General features: G+C 23.2%; 1 protein-coding gene across 2 annotated transcripts in view; it reads left to right on the top strand.

The window, feature by feature from the left end:
- Nucleotides 1-3,173: 3,173 nt before the first annotated feature.
- The window catches only part of LOC117172566 (AP-2 complex subunit alpha), a 98,271-nt gene continuing 82,350 nt past the window's right edge, over nucleotides 3,174-19,094 (top strand). For both annotated transcript variants that reach the window (XM_033360629.1, XM_033360628.1), the window contains exons 1-2: nucleotides 3,174-3,271; nucleotides 9,455-9,543. In XM_033360629.1, the coding sequence (XP_033216520.1) occupies nucleotides 9,480-9,543 (64 nt within the window). In that variant the 5' untranslated portion in view covers nucleotides 3,174-3,271; nucleotides 9,455-9,479. The remainder of the gene's footprint in view (nucleotides 3,272-9,454; nucleotides 9,544-19,094) is intronic.

Below are 19,094 nucleotides of genomic sequence, written 5' to 3'. Positions count from 1 at the left end.
TTTGTTATTAAAATTTAACCATTTTTTTATTTTCTAATTGGATGGAAAATTCGACTTTTTTGGACTGAAAATTATTTTTTTTTCTTGAAAATTCAATTGGAAGCTTCCTGGGATAATAATTTAACTTTTTTATTGTAAATTTGTTTTTGGATTGAAAATTCGACTACTTTGGAACAAACTTTTCTTTTCGTTAAAAAATCATATTTTTGGACTTTGAAAATTCATTTGAAATCTTCCGTGGTGAAAAATTCAACTATTTTATTTTTAATTTGTTATATCGGATTGAAAATTCGACTGTTTTGTTAGAAATTTTTGTTGTTAAAATTTAATATATTTTTAAAGATTTTAAACTTAAAAAAATTAATTTGAAGAGAATACTTAAACAAATATCAAAATATTTCCAAAATTTTCGTAAAAGGAACTGGATGATTTTAAAGCAGTTTTTTTTAATCTGGAGGATGTAAAAAATTACGAAAAATTCGAATATTTTTAAAAGATATTTAAAAGTTTTTATAAAATTTTAAATTTAAAAGATTTAAGAAAATTTCTATTTTTAAAGATTTCAGTATGAAATTGATTATGAAAATATGAAATTTTCTAATGGTTTTGAACAATTTTAAGATCATAGAAAACTTTTCCTAAATGTATGGGAAAATTCTAATTGATTTCTTATATTCAAAAATAAATTATAAGGGAAAAATTAAAAAGATTTCAAAACCTCTTAATTGATTTTCCAAATTTTCGAAAAATTATGCAGAAAATTTTAAAGCAAAAATTTCTAATTTCTCAAGAACCCAAAATGTTAAAAAAAAATTTTCAGATGTTTAAGTGATTTTAAATATTTCAAACGAAAAGTTCAACATTTTTAAAAATTAATTTAAAAATAATATTTAAACAGATTTAAAAATATTTATTTTCGAAAAAGAAACTTAAAAATTAAAAAATTCGTTTTTTTTTTTAATTTTGTAGGAGTAAAAAAAAATAGGAAAAATTCTAATAATTTTTAAAGATATTAAAAAGTTTTGAAAAAATTTTGAATTGTAAGAGATTAAAAATTTTTTTAAACAAAATGTAGATTTTTAAAGATTTAGCAATACAAATTTTTAAACTTTTTTAAGGACTTAGAACTTTTTTAAGACATAGAAAAATTTTCTTATTTCAAAAAGTTTAAATTGATTTCCTATAATTTCAGAAATTAATGTAGAAGATTTTGAAACCAAAATTTCCAATTACGCGAGAATCCAAAATTTTAGAAAATCTTAGAGTAAGTTTACAAGATTTTAAAAGATTTTAAACTTGAAAAAAATAATTTTAAGAGAATATTTAAATAGATATCAAAATATTTTCAAAATGTTCGTAAAAGAAACTGGAAGATTTTAAAGCAGTTTTTAAATTTATTTTGCAGGATTAAAAAAATTAGGAAAAATTCGAATAATTTTAAAAGGTCTAAAAGTTATGAAAATTTTCAAATTTAAAAAAATTGAAGAAAATTTTGATTTTGAAGATTTCAAACAAATAGTTTAAAACTTTCAAAAATTAATTTCAATATAATAATTTTAAAAGATGTTAAAAAAGTTTTTAAAATGTTTCAATTTTAAAAGATTAAAAAATTTGGTTTTTTAAAGATTTTAAGCAAATAGTTTAATAAATTTACAAATTAATGTCAAGATAATATTTAAACAGATTTTAAAATATGTATTTCCAAAATTTTCGAAAAAGACACTGAAAGATAATTTTTTTTTAATTTTTCAGGATTTAACAAAAAATTAGGAAAAATTCTAATAATTTTGAAAGATATTAAAAAGTTTCGAAAATGTTTAAATTCTAAAAGATTAAAAAAATTTTTTTTTGTAAGATTTTAAGCAAATAGTTTAAAACTTTTACAAATTAATGTCAAGATGATATTTAAACAGATTTTAAAATATGTCCAAAATTTTCGAAAAAGAAACTGGGAGATAAATTTTTAAAAATTTTTCAGGATTTAAAAAGAAATTAAGAAAAATTCTAATAATTTTAAAAGTTATTAAAAAGTTTTGAATTGTAAGAGATTAAAAATAATTCGAAACAAAATGTAGATTTTCAAAGATTTCAAAATACAAATTTTAAAGCTTTTTTAAGGTTTCAGAACTTTTTTAAGGCATTAAAAACTTTTCTTATTTCAAAATGTTTAAACTGAAGTTTCCTGGGATAATAATTTTACTATTTTATTATAAATTTGTTTTTTCGTTGAAAATTCAAATTTGTACTTTTTTTTAAATTGTTATTTTGGATTGAAAATTCATATCTTGATGTTGAAAATTCATTTGAAATTTTCCTGGGTGGAAAATTGAACTATTTGATTAAAAATTAGTTTTTGTGTTGTAAATTCAACCACTATTTGATTTTAAATTTGTTATATTTGATTGAAAATTCAACTATTTTGTTAGAATTTTTTTTAATTGTCCATTTTGGGGTTGAAAATTTGACTTCTTTCGTAGAAAATTGTTTTTTATTGAAAATTCATACATTTGGAGTTAAAAATTCATTAAAAATCTTCCTTGGCTAAAAATTCAAATATTTTATTGTACATTTGTTTTGGAATAGAAAATTCGACTATTTTGGTAGAAATTTTTTTTTTGTCATATTTTAGTGTTGAAAATTCAACTGCAATCTTTCTGGTTTGAAAATTAAACTATTTTATTTTTAATTCGTTCTTTAGGTTGAAAATTGAACTATTTTGGTAGAAAGTAACTTGTTGAAAATTAAAGTGAAATCTTTCTCGGTAGAAAGTTAAGTTATTCTTTGAAATTTTCTCTTTTTTGGTTTTAAAATTGAACTATTCTGGTAGAAATATGACTTTTTGGTGAAAAATCATATTTTAGCATTGAGAATTAATTACTTGATGTTAAAATTCAACTAATATATTTCTGGTTTGAAATTTTTTTTCGAGAACTTCCATTCAAAAATATTATCTTTGTACACTTTGTGTTTAATTTTAGGCGTATATGAAACGAAAAAAAAAGTATCTTAAAAGGTCTGACGGGTGATCGTAGTTTCATCCGAAAAGCACATCGAATTTCGCGCGCCTCACGCTAATTGGGCTCTGTTTTTCGCGCAGTCTGCCTTGCGCAATTTTTCTGCGCAAAGATGGCCACTCTCTGGCCGTCAGCTAGTCAGCGGTTGCAAATGGCGACAGTCGGAAAGTCCGAGGCACCGACTCGCAAATAGTTGACGAAGTTTAGGGTGCGAACCGCGAATCGAGTCGTGCGTGAACACGTCCTCTGCTAGATCGGTACGTAATTCAGCATCCTCTGGAATTTTCCCCCAATATTTGCTCCCAAAAGTGGAGAAAAATAGTTCCAAAGTGAGTGCAGTGACTGGGTCTGGGCTCGTTTCTCGACAGCGGTGGCAAATTCCTCGCATGGAGTTCGAAAGGCTTTAGCCCCCGAATCCCTTCACCGATCTCTGGATCTCCTGGTCGGTCAGAGATGGCACGGAGAGAAGTGCCAATAATTGGGGAAGAGTGGCCTTTCGGGAAACGATTGTGACGTGAGAGCCACGTTCGAAAAATCAAAACGAACGGTTCGATCGTGTTTCGCGTGGCGACGGAGGCGGGCGCGCAGACCTGTCAAAAAGATTAGACACCTCTTGACTTCTTTCTATTCGGGTTAATGAGAACAACGTCTCTTGAGTTAAAGATTTTACCAAGATTCTGTGTGTGATTATCATTGGGGTAGAAGTTGAGGATTTTTGGGGATGAAAGGGTAATTCGGGGTAACGACCCCAAATTTCGGAGCAGGTGGTTCGAATATTTCGAAGGGTTTTTAGGTATTTTCGATTCTCGGTTCCACTTATTTGTTCAGTTCTTAGTGAAGTTCTTGAAGTGTTAACCTTACTTTCCGAATCGATTTTGATAATCAGTGAAAAGTCTCGTTTCCGTATTGGGAAAATTTCACCTACTTTTTATTTGTTAATTTTGTTGTCTTACTGTCATTCATATTGCGGCTTTACTTGTTTATTATTTACGGGTTTGATGTTCCTTTTTATGATCGTTGTTGATATTTTAGAAAATTTCTTATCATGATTAACTCAAGATAATTTATGGTTAATTAAATGGATTAAGGGGTAAGTTGAGAGAATGCAAAAGAATTTATGAGAGTTTAAAGTTAATTCGAAAGAATTTATGAGGATTTAAGATTCGTTCGAAACAATTTAAGGAAATCTAAAAGATACTAAGAGAAATTAAAAGATTTCAATAAAATACCAAGAATTCCAACTTTTTAATAAATTTAAGTTTAATTCAAGTGATTTCAAAAGATATTTAAAGAATTTAAAAACATTCGAAATAATTTTAAATTGTTCAGGGAACTCAAGAGAATTCACAAGTATTCAGAAGCATTTAGATCATTTAGGAGAATCTTCGAAAAATTATTACACTCCAAAAGTTACTTCAAAAAAATTTAAAAGTATTTAAGAGAATTAAATAGTAAGTCTATAAAAATTCAAAAGAATTTAAAAGGGTTTAAGAAAATTAAAAAAGAAATTAATAAGTTCAATAGTATTCAAAAAGTTTAATGATGTCAGGATTAATTCAAAGGAATTCACGAGAATTTATGAGAATTCAAGGTTGATTAAAAAGATTTTGAAAGAATCCAAGGCTAATTCAACATAATTTAAGAATAATTAAAAAGAATTCAAGGTTAATTGAGGAGAATTTAAAGAAGTCAAGATTAATACAAGGAGATTCACGAGAACTGAAAGAATTTAAAATTATTGAGGAGAATTCAAGAGAATTAAAAAAAAGTAAATGAGAATTCAACCTTATTTAATAGAATTAAAAAAGGATTAAAGAAAATTTTAAATGATTTCATAAGTGGCACAGATTCCAAAGGTTTCGATAAATTCAGAAAGTTTACGAAAGTTAGGATTTATTCAAGAGAATTCGCGAGAATTTAAAAGTATTTGAAAGAATTTAGAGTTAATTCAAGAGAACTCGTAAGAGTTGAAGATTACCGCGCAAGAATTCAAAGTTAATTAAAAATCATACAATAGTATTTCCGAAAATTCAGGGTTTAATTCGAATTGATTCAAACAAATTTATGAGAATTCAAGGTTAATTCGAAATAATTTAAAAGAATTCATGGGAATTCACAAGAATTTTAAAGTATTCAAGTGAATTCCGAATTAATTCAAGAGAATTCCAAAGTATCAAGAGAGTTTAAAAGAATTTATGAGAATTCAAGGTTATCTCAAAAGAATTCAAGGTTAATTTAATTCCAAAGAAGTCAAGAAAAAGAATTCATGAGAATTCAAAGTTATTCAAAAGGATTCAAGAATATAAAAAATAATTTAATAAATACCACAGATTTCAAAGGTTTCGATAAATTCAGAAGTGTTCAAAAAGTTTAAGGAAGTCAGGTTTAATGCAAGGGAATTCACGAGAATTCAAAACTATTAAAGAGAATTTATGGTTAATTTAAGAGAATTACAAAAATCTAAACAATTTATCATAATTAAATGTTAGCTCACGAGAAATTAAAGTTAATTCAAAAGTGATTCAGGTTTCATTCAAGAGAAATAAAATAATTCTAAAGAATTTATGAGAATTCAAGAATAATTAAAAATAATCCAAGGTTAATTCAATAGAATGTGAAAGAATTCAATAAATTCAAGGAAGTCAAGATTCGTCAAAGGGAATTCGTGAAAATTTAAAAGAATTCAAGGTTAATTTAAGAGAAATAAAGAAAAAGAATTCATGAGCATTTAAAATTATTCGAAAGAATTTAATGGAGTTCGATAAAATGTAAAATAATTTAATAATTGTCACAGATTTCAAAGGATCCGATAAATCCAGAAGTATTCAAAAAGTTTGAGGAAGCCAGAATTAATTCAAAGGAATTCAAGATAATTTAAAAAATCTAAAAAATGTATGACAAAGGTTAACTCACAAAAATTCAAAAATGATTTAGGTCTAATTCAAGATAATTAAAATAATTCTTAAGAATTTATGAGAATTCAAGAATCATTTAAAGGAATTCAATATTATTTCAAATGAATTTAAAGAAATTAAAGGTTTATTAAATAGAATTTAAAATAATTTAAGAGAATTCAATAATGTCAAAGAGTTTAATGAAGTCAAGATTAATTCAAAGGAATTTAGGAGATTTGAAAGGATTCAAGGTTAAATCAAGAGAAATAAAAAAAAGAATTTATGAGAATTTAAAATTATTCAACAGAATTCGAAAGAATTTAAAAGAATTCAAGAAAATTACAACTAATTTGATAAATGCCACAGATTCTAAAGGTTTCAATAAATTCAAGAGAATTTAAAAGTATTCAAAAGAATATAGGGTTGATTCAAGCGAATTTTGAAGAATTTGTAAGAATTGAACGTTATCTCACAAGAATTCAAGGTTAATTAAAAATGATTAAAGAGAAATAAAATAATTCTAAAGAATTTATAAGAGTTTAAGGTTCATTCAAAGGAATTTAATAGAATTCAAGGTTAATTCAACAGAATGAAAATAATTCTAAAGAATTTATAATAGTTCCAGGTTCATTTTAAGGAATTTAAAAAAATGTAATAAACACCACGAATTTCAAAACTGTCAATAAATTCACAAGAATTGAAGGAATATAAAAGTATTTATGAGAATTTGGGATTAATTCAAGCGAATTTTACAGAATTATAAAGAATTTATCAGAATTAAACGATAGCTCACAAGAATTTTAGGTTAATTCAAGAGAACTAAAATCATTCTTAACAATTTCTAAGAATTCAAGTTTCATTCAAAATTATTTAAAATTATTTAAGGCTAGTTCAAGAGAATTCAATCAAATCAAAAAGACTTCAAGAAAGTCAAGAAAATTCAAAAGAATTCAAAAGTGATTCAGGTATAATTCAGGAGAATTAAAATAATTCTAAAGAATTTATGACAGTTTAAGAATCATTTAAAAGAAATTAAAAAACTTCAATGTTAATTCAAACGTATTTAAAGGAATTAAAGGTTCATTCAATAGAATTAAAAATAATTGAAGAGTATTCAATAAATTCAAAGAGTTTAAGGAAGTCAAGATTAATTCAAAGGAATTCAGGAGATTTGAAATAAATCTCTCTTAATTCCAGAATAAATACAAAAAAAAAGAATTTCTGATAATTCCAAAATATTCAAGGTAATTCGAAAGAATTTAAAGGTATTGCAGAGAATTTAGGGTGAATTCAAGCGAATTTTGAAGAAATTGTAAGAATTGAACCTTAGACTTCAAGAATTCAAGGTTAATTTAAGAGAATTCAAAGAGTTTAAGGAATTCAAGATTAATTGAAGAGAATTCAGGCAAATTGAAAAAATTTAAAATAATTTAATAAATGGCACAAATTTCAAAAGTTTGAATAATTTCACAAGAATTCAAAGAATATATAAGTATTTATGCGAATTTCGGGTTATTTCAAGTGAATTTTACAGAATTCTAAAGAATTCAGAAGAATTAAATGCTAGCGCACAAGAATCCAAGGTTAAAATAATTCTTAAAAATTTATAAAAATTCAAGTTTCATTAAAAATAATTCAAGGTTAATTCAAAAGAATTCAGTCAAATCAAATAGGGTTCAAGAAAGTAAAGATTAATGCAAGGAAATTCACGAGAATTGAAAGAATGTAAGAGAATTCGGAAGAATCCAAGACAATTTAAAGGGATTCATGAAATTTCCAAATAATTTAACAAATGGCACAGATTTTAAAAATGTCAAAAGAATTCAACATGGTTAAGGAAGTTAGAATTAATTCAAGAGAATTCACGAGAATTGGAAGAATTTAAAATTATTTAAGAGGATTTAGGATTTATTGAAGGGAATTTAAAATAATTCTACACAATTTAAAAAAATTAAAGGTTATTTCACGAGAATTCAAGGTTAATTCAAAAGTATTTAAGAGAATTCAGGATTACTTCAAAATATTGCAAATCATTTTAAAGAATTGATGAGAATTCAAGGTTAATTTGAAATAATTTAAAAGAATACAAGGGAATTCATCAGACGTGAAACGATACATAAGAATTTGAGAGAATTCACTGTTTATTCGCGAGGATTCAAAAGTATTTAAAGGAAATTAAAATAATTCTTGAGAATTGTATTCAAGAGAATTAAAAAGAATTAAGGGTTAAATCACAATAGTTGAAGAAAATTCACGAGAATTGAAAGAATTCAAAAGTATTTAGAGGAATTTAGGGTTAATTAAAGAGAATTCTAAAGAATTTATGTGAATTAAATGTTTAATAACAAGAATTGTAGGTTAATTCAAAATAATACAAACGTGTTTCAGAGAATTTAAGGTTTATTCAAATTACTTTTAAGAATTCAAGGGTAATTAAATAAATTCGAGGTTAATTCAAATTTTTAAGGAAGTCAAGATTCATTCAACGAAATTGAAAGCAGTTAAACGTATTTAAGGGAATTTAGGATAGATTCAAGAGAATTTAAAATGACTCTAAAGATTTTTAAGGTAATTGAGTGAATGCCAAAGAATTCGAAGGTTTTCATAAATTCAAAGAGTTTAAGAAAGTCAAAGGAATTTAGAAGATTTAAAAGAATTCACGGTTGATTCAAGAAAAATAAAACCGAATTTCTGAGAATTCTAAATTATTCAACAGAATTCGAAATAATGTAAAATAATTTTAAAAATGCCACGATTACAAAGGTTTTAATAAATTCAAGAGAATTCACAAGAATTTAAAAGTATTCAAAAGAATTTATAATAATTAAACGTTAGCTCACAAGAATTCAAGGTTAATTCAAAATAATTTATAAGAGTTCAAGTTTCATTCAAAGGAAGTCAAAAGAATTCAGGAGAATTCAAAAAATTGAGAAGTTTTAAAATTAATTTCAGGTCAATTTGAGAGAATTAAACAAAAAATTAAAAGAAGTCAAAATACTTTAAGTGAATTCAAAGCTTGATCTTTAGTTGAGATTTTATTTAGGAAGAATGTTATGCAAAGAAACCAGAGCATTAAAAAAAAGAATTAATTCATTAAAATTAATTAACAATTTACAACTAAATTTCCAATACCTACTTTTTGGCTCATTTTGTTCTACTATATATTATTTTCTGGCTTTAAATTTTCCTTTTTTTATTATAATTTTTTTTTTTGAAATACGGATTCGGGTATTTTCGGATAAGGAAATTTATTTAATTGATGTAATGAAGTTAGTGTTAGAATTTTGAATCACGTTTGATAAGCTTATCAAAATTTCGTTGCGTTTACGTCTCTTGTTCGATTTGTTGAATAAGTGATTAATTTATTTAATTCTTCAATTGGTTATTTATTTAGAACAGAATTTTGTTATTTATTTAAAATTTTTTTTATTTTTTTATTTTTTTTATATTAATTTCTTTAAAAAGAAATGATATAATTCGAATTGAAAAATTTGCAAAAATACGGAATAATATTATAAGACGAATATTTTTTTTGTGTGTTTTCAGGTGGTTCTAAGCAACGAGAGACAAGATGCCGGCAGTACGAGGGGATGGAATGCGCGGACTTGCCGTTTTTATATCCGACATCAGAAATTGTAGGCCCTTTTAGTTTTATTTTACTTTTATTTTAAGTTTTTTTTTCGTTTCTAACATCTTTTTAAACTAAATAGTTGAATTTCTAAACCAAAATAGATAATTTTTTAACAGAAAATGACGTAGGTAATTTTTTTTAAAGATTTAATTTTTAAAAAAAATAGTTAAATTTTTTACCAAATAGTCGAAATTTATGCCAAATTGTTGAATTTTCAAGCCAAAGAGAGGAATTTTTCTATAAAATAGTTGAATTTTTAACCCGGGATATTATAATAAAACAAGAACGTTTATTTATAACTAATCAGTTGAATTTTCAAAAGAATAGATATATTTTCAATTTAAAAAATTAGTTTTTAACACACAAAAAAAAACTAATTTTTAACGGAAAATTTGATAGCTGATGTTTCAATAAAATCAAAAAGGTTTTAATTGAAAATAAATGACAGTTGGATTTATCCAAAAAAGAATTAATTTTATTTAATTCAATGGATTTTTTTAATTACATTTTTTTATATAATTGGTCCCTTGAAAAATGTAAATTTTTAACTGATTTCATAAGAAGTGAGGTTTTTTTTAGAGTTTTAAAGGTTTGAATAGATTTTCAAATATTTTTTTCACTTTTATTTGGAATTCGTCCTGAATTCTTTTAAATTATTTTGAATTCTTCTAAATTCATTAATTTTACTCTATTCAATGTAGTTTTAATTTTAATTTTTAATTTTTCTGACCTCATTTCAAAATTACTGAATTCAATGAATTTTTTCGTATTTTGAAGGATTTTCAATTCGCCAATTTGATCGAATTCTTCTTATTTCCCTTAACTTATTCTAAATTCACTCAAATTTTACTCAAAACAAAAAATGGATTTTTTTTCGATTTTTCAAGAAAATTTTTTGAATTCATTTAAATTCTTTTGAATTGTTTGGTAGTCATTGGTCACACTTTCATTTTTTTTAATTACCCTGAATTCTTTTAAGTTCTTGGGATTTTCTTTTTAATTTTTTAAACTCGCTTTAATTCTTTAAAATTTACTCAATTCTACTCCTGTCAATAGATTGTTTTTAATTTTTGATATTTTTAAATTGTTTTCAGTTGACTCAATTGCTTTTTAAATGCAGCTTGATTTTTTAAAATGAATTTTATCGAATTTTTCTCATTTCCATTAAATTCTTCTAAATTGGCACAAAATCTTACTGAAATAAATGGATTGGAAAAAAATGCAATTGATTGAAATTCTTTTGAATTTTTGATCATTAGTCGGCTTTTAACCGGGAATTTAACAAATTCGATTTCAACCATTTTTAAATTATTAGTGGGATTTTTAGGTTTTTCAATTATGCTATTATTTAACTTACAATGCGTAATTCAAATTTTTTTACTTTAAACATTTTCTATTTAAAATTTTTATTTCTGAGCTTACAGATGTAATTTAAAGAATTTTTCAGTTCTCTCCTAAAGACTTTAACAAATAAAAAAGAAAAGCCTTTGATGTTGAAAATTTGGATAAAAAATATTTTTATTTAATAAATACATTTTTTTTAATTTATCTGTACTTTAAGTAATAAGAAGTTGCAATTTTAATTGTTGTATTTGAAAAATGCAAAATTTGTAAGTGAAATTTTCAGATTTTGATGTATAATTTACAAATGAACATTTGTAGAAAAAATTTGAGTAATTTTAAGAGATATTTAGGAATTTTAAAAAGATTAAAAATTATCATGCAAATTTTAGAAAGCTTTCTTAAAATCTTTCAGAATCTTTTTTGAAAATTGAAGAAATGTTCTAAAATTTGCAGGATTTTCTGCAAATTGTAGATAAATTTCAATTCATTTTGACAGATATTTAGAAGTTCTGAAAAAAATTTCCAAAATAATTTTAAATTTAAAACAACTTCTAGATTTCTCGTGATTTTGAAATAAAATTTGGAAGTTTTTCAAGGGTGTTTAAACTATTTAAAAAGGAAATAATTGAATTTCCAATTTAAGAAGTGTTCAGTTAAAATGTTCTCAATTTTTTAATATTTGATGTTTTTTCTTAAAAATTTTATTATTTTGTTGAAAATTTAATTATCTTTGTAAAAAGTTACACTTTTGGATTGGAAATTCGTGTATTTGGTTAAAATATAATAGAAAATTTATAAATTCTATAAATTTATTTATAAAATTTGTAATTTTCATCTGTTTTAGTTGAAAATTTGTCTTTTTTGGTAGAAAATTAATCCTGTTTGTTAAAAATTCGTTTCTTTGGTTTTTAATTAATTTTTTGACCTAAAAATTTAACTTTTTCATTGTTAGAGGAAACTGATATTTTTGGGTTGGAAATTCAAGTATTTTAGTATAAAATTTAACTATTTAGATACAAAATTCAACTATTTTTAAAAAAATTTCTTTTTTTTTTTTTGAAAATTCAATTGTTTCGTAGAAAGTTTATATTTTTTACTTGAAAATTTAATAACTTGGTTGAATTTTTTTCCTTTCTTGACTGAAAAATCATTCTTGGTTGAAAATGAACTAAATAGCAAAAGAAAAATAACTCGAAAGAAGGTTTTATTTCTAAAATTGTTATGTAAATTCCTTTGATGACAATTGCATCTAACAACAATCAGCACACTTTATTTGCAAAGCGATAGAGTGCTATTGAGAATTGTGATCGACTAAAAGTGATGTAAATTCTCTGAAACATTTTAGGTTTGGAGGGGTGGGGGGGCACAGAGGGGCGGAGTTCTGATAGAGGCCTATCTTTTTCAGATACTCACTTTCGGTCTGTTACTGAGTTACATTCGCATCAAAGGCTCTATCAATTTATGCTAATGAGTAAATCTTTAATTTAATTTTCTACCGTCTCACAATTCCACCTATCATCAAACTTCTAAATCAAATCTTTAGTTATTAAAAAAGAAAAATCCTGATTATAATAAACAGTCGGATCGTGCAGCTTTTTCAAAAATGGCGACTTTTTTTTTATAAAAATTGAAACTTTTTGCGAGTTTTTTTTTTCGTTTTTCTTCTAAAAAAAAATACACGAAGACCCTATTTTCACACAATTGTCTGCTAATGGCACTATCTCTGTACTTTTTCTTAAATAATATTCTTGAACTTTTTCGCTAATTGGCTACAAAATTCTCAGCTTTCAACCAGATAGTTCAATTTCGAATCAAAATGAAAAATTTTTAACAAATTGCATAAATTTTCCACAAAATAGTTTAATTTTCTAGCAAATTGTTGAATTTTTAACCCAAACAGAAGAATTTTCTACATAGCAGCTGGATTTTGACTGAAAATTGTAATAGGGAAATGGCCAGGAATATTATGAGACCGGGGAAAAGTGGGAAATGACAGTGAATTTATTTTTTGTCCGGGAATTCTACAACATTTGTAGAATAAAAATTTTGTCCAACTTTGATTTCAAACGCTTTTTAAATAATTTTTCACATTGTGATTTTTTAAATTATTATGACATTCAGATTAGAATGCTTAATTCAAAAATCTTTACTTGAAAAATTTTCCATTTTTAATTTTTAAAAGCATATATTTTAATTTAAAAAACTTTGTTTTAAATAACAATTTTCATGGTTTATCAATAATATATTTTTAATTCAGAGCTTCAGGTCTTCCTTTATATTCTTTTTTATATTAAATTTAATAAATAAATAAATTAACATATTATTTCTATTAATTGTTTATCCATTAAAAACTGTAAACGTGCGTTTTACTATTTTCAAATTAAAAATAAATCCATAATAATCTAGTCATAATTAAAGGTTTTTATTAAATTAAAAATATTGCGAGTCTAAATTATTTAATTTTTATACCATTTAATTTGAAATTTTTAATTGAACCCAAATATTTAAAAAAATTTGTTTTCAGAACTTCTAAATATATTTTAAAATTGATCGAAATTTTCCTACAATTTTTGAAAATCCTGCAAATAAAAAAAAATACTTAAAATCTTCTATGTTCTTCTTTGATAAGTTTTTAAATCTCCTAAAATTCTCTTAAACTGTCTGTTACAATAATTTTTCAAAGTAAAAAATCATTTTCAATTTTTTTCACAATTCTTAAAAAAAAATCTAAATTTTTTGTTTGAAGTCTGTAAAATTCTACATTTTATTTTAAATTCAGCTGTAACTATTTAAAATTAGTTCAAGTTCTAAATTTAATTGGAATATTTTTAAAACTTCTAAATATCTTTTAAAATTAATCTAATATTTTTACAAATAATAAGTGTTGTATTATTATTTATAAATTGAAATTCAATTTTTTTTTTAATTTTCCGGATTTTCCAAAAGTTATAACAAAAATTCAATTTATTTTGAAATATATTTAAAAGTTCCGAAAAAAAATCAAAAATTATTTTGATTTTGGAACAATTTTAAACCACTTCTAGATTTCTCAATATTTTGAAATAAAATTGTTAGGCTTTTAAAGGATGCCCAGACTATTTAAAATAAAAATTGCTTGAATTGCTTTAATTTGTTGCTTATTGTTCATTACTTTATGTGGAAAAATAGAAGAATATATTTTAATTTTTTAAATTTTATTGGCTGTTAAAAATATTTGTGAACCGGGAAAAAACCGGGAATTTTTTTCTTCGATTAAAACGGCCATCCTGTAAATATTTGAATTTTCACCAATAATAAAAAAGTTAAATTTTCAGAAAGAAAACATTAATTTTCAATTTAAGAATTAAGTTTGACACGACAGTTCAACTTTCAATCAAAGAAATGCATTTTTTTATTTAAATTTTGAACTAAGAAGATTAACTTCCCAAGGATATCAATTTAAAAAAATTCCGCAACCATTCAGTTCAATTTAAAAAGGAAAGAATTATATTTTCAGTTTAAAAAAATAATTGTTGATTACAAAAAAACGGTATTTCAACTAAAATTATAAGCTATACACCAAATAAAAAAGTGCATAAAAAAATAATAAATAATAATAAAAAACAGTTGGATTTAACCAACAATGAAAAATTTTCAACAAAATACTTGATTCTTCAATTAAAATAGATTAATTCTTAATCAAACAAATGCATTTTTAACAAAAAATTGATTTTTTTTGCAAAAAAGCAGAGTTTTTCAATAAAATTGTTTAACTGTTAACTGTAAAATGTGAATTTTTACCAAAAAAGTTCATTTTCATCCGAAAAAATTCAATTTTTAACCGGACGCTTATATTTTTAACAAACAAAAAAATGAAATTCCCACAGAAAGAGATACATGAACAAAAAAATTAACTTAAATTTAACTCTCTTCTAAAAAGTTTAATCTGTTATGTTTACAAATTCGACAATTCGGTTGAAAATTTAATTATTTCGTGTTTGAAAGTCATCTTTCTTGGTCAAAAATTTAATTTTTTTTTTTGAAAATCCATCTTTTTGGATTGAAAATTCATCTTTTATGGTGGAAAAGTCATGTTGCTTTGTTGAAATTATATCATTTTTGAAGGTTCAACTTTTTCGATTAATAATTTAAATGTGTTTTAAAAAAATCTTTCTTTCGACTTGAAAAATTAACTCTTTGGTTAAAATTTAATCTTTATTTTTCGAAAATTCGTACATTTGATTAAAAATTTAATAATTTTGTTTGAAATTAATCTTTTTTAGTAACAAAATTCAACTATTTCGTATCAAATTCATATTTTTGGATAGAAAATTTATCTTTTGAAGTAAAAATTGATCTTATATGGTAAAAACGGATATTTTTTATGGAAAATTAATCTTTCTTCGATTTAAATGATCTAATTTTTCAAAATTTGACGATTCCAGAAAATTGATATTTTTTTATTTGAAAACTCACATATTTTGTTTGAATTTTCGTCATTTCTTAGTAGAAAATTATTGTCCTCGATGAAAATTCATTTTTTGGTTGAAGATTCATAATTTTAGTTGAAAATTAATTTCTTTAGTTAAATACTAATTTTTTTGGTTCAAAATTAATTTCTTTTTGACTTGAAAATTCAACAAATTTGTTGCATTGATTTTCTTTCATGGTTGAAAAATCTTTCTTGGTTGTAAAATCAACTTTCTCGGTTGCATATTAACTTTTTTTTTGTTAAAAATTCATATTTTTTGATTGAAAATTCCACTTTTTTGTAGAAAACTCGACTTTCTTAATTAAAAAATCTTTTTTAGTTGAATATTGAACTATTTCGTTAAAAATTAATGCATTTTGTTCAAAATTCGACTGTTTTGTTACACTTTTGGGTGGAAAATTCATGTATTGTTAAAAGATAATAGAAAATTTATCCGGTTGGTTTAAAATATATCTTTTTTAATTAAAATTTATACGCACTGGTTAAAAATTTATTTTCGCTAAAAAATCAAGTAATTGAGTGTAAAATTAATGTATTTTCTTGAAAAGTTATCTCCTGAGCAGAAAATTAATCTTTTTGATTTAAATGTTTATCTACTTTATTTGAAAATTCATTTACTTTGTTAAAAAATTGTCTTTTTTAGTAGAAAATTAATCTTGTTTGTTAAAAATGCATGTTTCTTGTTAAAAATTTGGTTAATCTTCTTTATTGAAAATTGATCTCTTTGCTTAAAAATTGAACTAGTTTCTTAAAAATTCTTTTCTTTGATTTTTTTAAAAAATTGAATCGTTTTTGTTAAATTATTTATATTTTTGGATAGACGTTCTTTTGGCTTGAAAATTAATCTTTTATGATCGAAAAGTAATCTTTTTTGGATAAAAATTCTACTTTTTAGATCAGTAATTCAACTATCTTTTGAAAAATTATTTTCATCTCTTGTTTTAAAAAAATTCGAACAATTTATTTGTAAATTTAATTTTTTCCGGAAAATTTAAGAATTTTCTTAAAAATTTGTCTTTTTGGTTGAAAGCTCAACTAATTTGGATTGAAAATTCTGTTTTTATGATGCAAAAGTCATATTTTTTAAAATGAAGATTCAACTCTTTATATTTTTATTATTTTAAAAATTTGTATGCGACATTACTCGGGTCTTTGTACGCTTGAAAACTAATTCAAAATTAATCAATTGTTTCAAATTTTTATTTCTGACGATCATCCAAGTGGCATTTTGCCACTTGTGCTTTGAAAATATACGTTCATGACCTTCAAGGGTTCAAAAGACGAAGTATTTTTTTATTAATATTATTAATCATCCACAAATTACGTAAGGTTTTTTTTTTGCAACACGCCCCCTCCCCCCATACAAAATATGACTAAGATTTTATAAACTTAACTTTATTGTTGAAAATTTATATTTGACGGTTGAAAATTCAACTGTTTACCATGAAATTTGTCTTTTTGACTTGAAAATTCATATTTCTAGTATAAATTCAACCTTTTCAGTATAAAAATGCAATTGCGGGATCCAAAAATTAATCTGTTTTAAAGTCAAAATATTTTCTGGTTAAAAATGATATTTTTTGGTTGAAAATTTAATTATCTTATTAAAAAGTTATCCTTTTTGGTTAAATAATCATGTATTTTGTTGACTTTTTTTGTTTAGAAAACTAATATTACTGGTTGAAAATTCATATTCCTTGTTATAAAAGATCACGTAACTGGGTGTAAAATTAATGTATTCTTTTTTTAAATCGTCTTTTTTGATGAAAATTAATTTTGTTGGCTGAAAATTCATTTTTTAGTGGAAAATTTATGTATGTAATGGAAAATTTTGTAGAAGAAAAAAATTAGTCTTTTTGATTGGAAATTGAAATATTTCATTAAAAATCGATTTTTCTTTTGGTTGAAGATTCATCATTTTAACTGAAAATTCGCTTTTTTCGGTTGAAAATGATTGTTTTTTAACTAAAAATGTAACATATCATGTTTGTGTTGGACATTCATCTTTTTGTTTGAAGGATTAAGTAAATGGGTGTAAAATGAAGGTTTGTTGTTTTAAAATCATCTTTTTTGTACAAAATTTAACTGTTTCTGAAAATCCGATTTTTTTTAAATTGATCTGTTTTTGGTGAAAATTCACCTATTCGGTTGAAAATTAAAATTTTTATTTAGAAATTAAATTAGTGAAAATTCATCTTTTCGGCACAAAATTCAACTATTATAGACCTTTTTTAATTAAAAATGTAACAATTTGGATGTAATTTTGTCTTTTTAAATTGTAAATTAATTTATTTTGTTGAAAATGTACGTATTTTGTTAAAAAATTGACTTTTTTGTAGAAAATTATTTTTTTCTCCGAAAGTTAATCGCCTTGTTTAAAAATGATTATTTTCGGTTCAAAATTTAATTATTTCAGTTAAGTATTCATCGTTTAGTTGAAAATTTATCTTCTAGGTTAGAAATAAATTTACTTGATTGAAAAATAAACTTTTTTGTTGAGAATTATTTTGTTGATTGAGGATTCATTGTTTTAATTAAAATTTTATTTATTTGGTTGAAAAATGAGCTGTTTGATTCTTGTCGAAGATTTTACTATTTTGTTCAACTTTTTTTTCTTTTATTTTTGAAAAATAATATTTTTTTCAACTGAAATTGTACCTATTATTCCAGTTAACCATTACATAATTTTAGTAAAAAATTCATCTCTTTGGTTGAACATTCGTTTTTTGACTAAAAATTTAATTATTAAGTTTGTTATGGAAAAATAATATCTTTTTTATTTGAAATTTCTTCATTTTTGGTTAACAGTTTATCTTTGGTAAATCTAAATTTTTCTTGAAAATTTAACTATTTTAATTGAAGATTTATTGTTTTAGTTGAAAAGTCATCTTTTTGGTTAAGAATTCAAGTATTTTGGTTAAATATTTATCATTTTTTAGTTGAAAATTCATCATTTAGGTTGAAAATTATTTTTTTTTTTTTGCTAAAAATGTAACTATTTCATTTTCGGTTTCTTTTTTTTATTTTAAAATAGAACTATTTGGTTGAATATTTGTTTTTTTTTAAATTAAAAATTCAACTATTTCATTACAAATTCATGTATTTTGTTAATAAATTGTATTTTTTGATAGAAAAATTATCTTTTCATTTGAGACTTATTCTTAATGTTTAAAAATCCATCTTTTTATTGAAAATTCAAGTATTGCGGTTAAATATTCATCATTTTAGTTAAAAATTCATCAGATAGCTTGAAAATTAATTTTTTCAATTTAAAATTTAACTATTCTATTATCTGTTTCTTTTCTTTTTTTAAAATGCAACTATTTAGTTTGAATATTTGTTTTATTAAATTAACAATTCAACTATTTCGTTAAAAATTCATGCATTTTGTTAACAAATTGTATTTTTTGGTAGAAAAATGATCTTTTCCTTTGAAATTTTTTCTTATTATTTAAAAATCTATCTTTTTGATTAAAATTTTAAGTATTCCGGTTAAGTATTTATCATTTTACTTAAAAAGTCATCAGTTAGGTAGAAAATTAATTTTTTAACTAAAATTGTCACTGTTCTTTTTTCTATTTCTTGTTTTTTATTTGAACATTCAACTATTTGGTTGAATATTTGTCTTTTTAAATTAAAAATTCAACTATTTCGTTAAAAATTCATGTATTTTGTTAACAAATTGTATTTTTTGGTAGAAAAATGATCTTTTCATTTGAAAATTTTTCTTAATGTTTAAA

This window comes from Belonocnema kinseyi, chromosome 5, assembly GCF_010883055.1.
Source record: "Belonocnema kinseyi isolate 2016_QV_RU_SX_M_011 chromosome 5, B_treatae_v1, whole genome shotgun sequence".
Lineage (NCBI taxonomy): Eukaryota > Metazoa > Arthropoda > Insecta > Hymenoptera > Cynipidae > Belonocnema > Belonocnema kinseyi.
The sequence above is the reverse complement of the archived record's forward strand: the minus strand, read 5'-3'. Positions and strand labels throughout refer to the sequence as shown.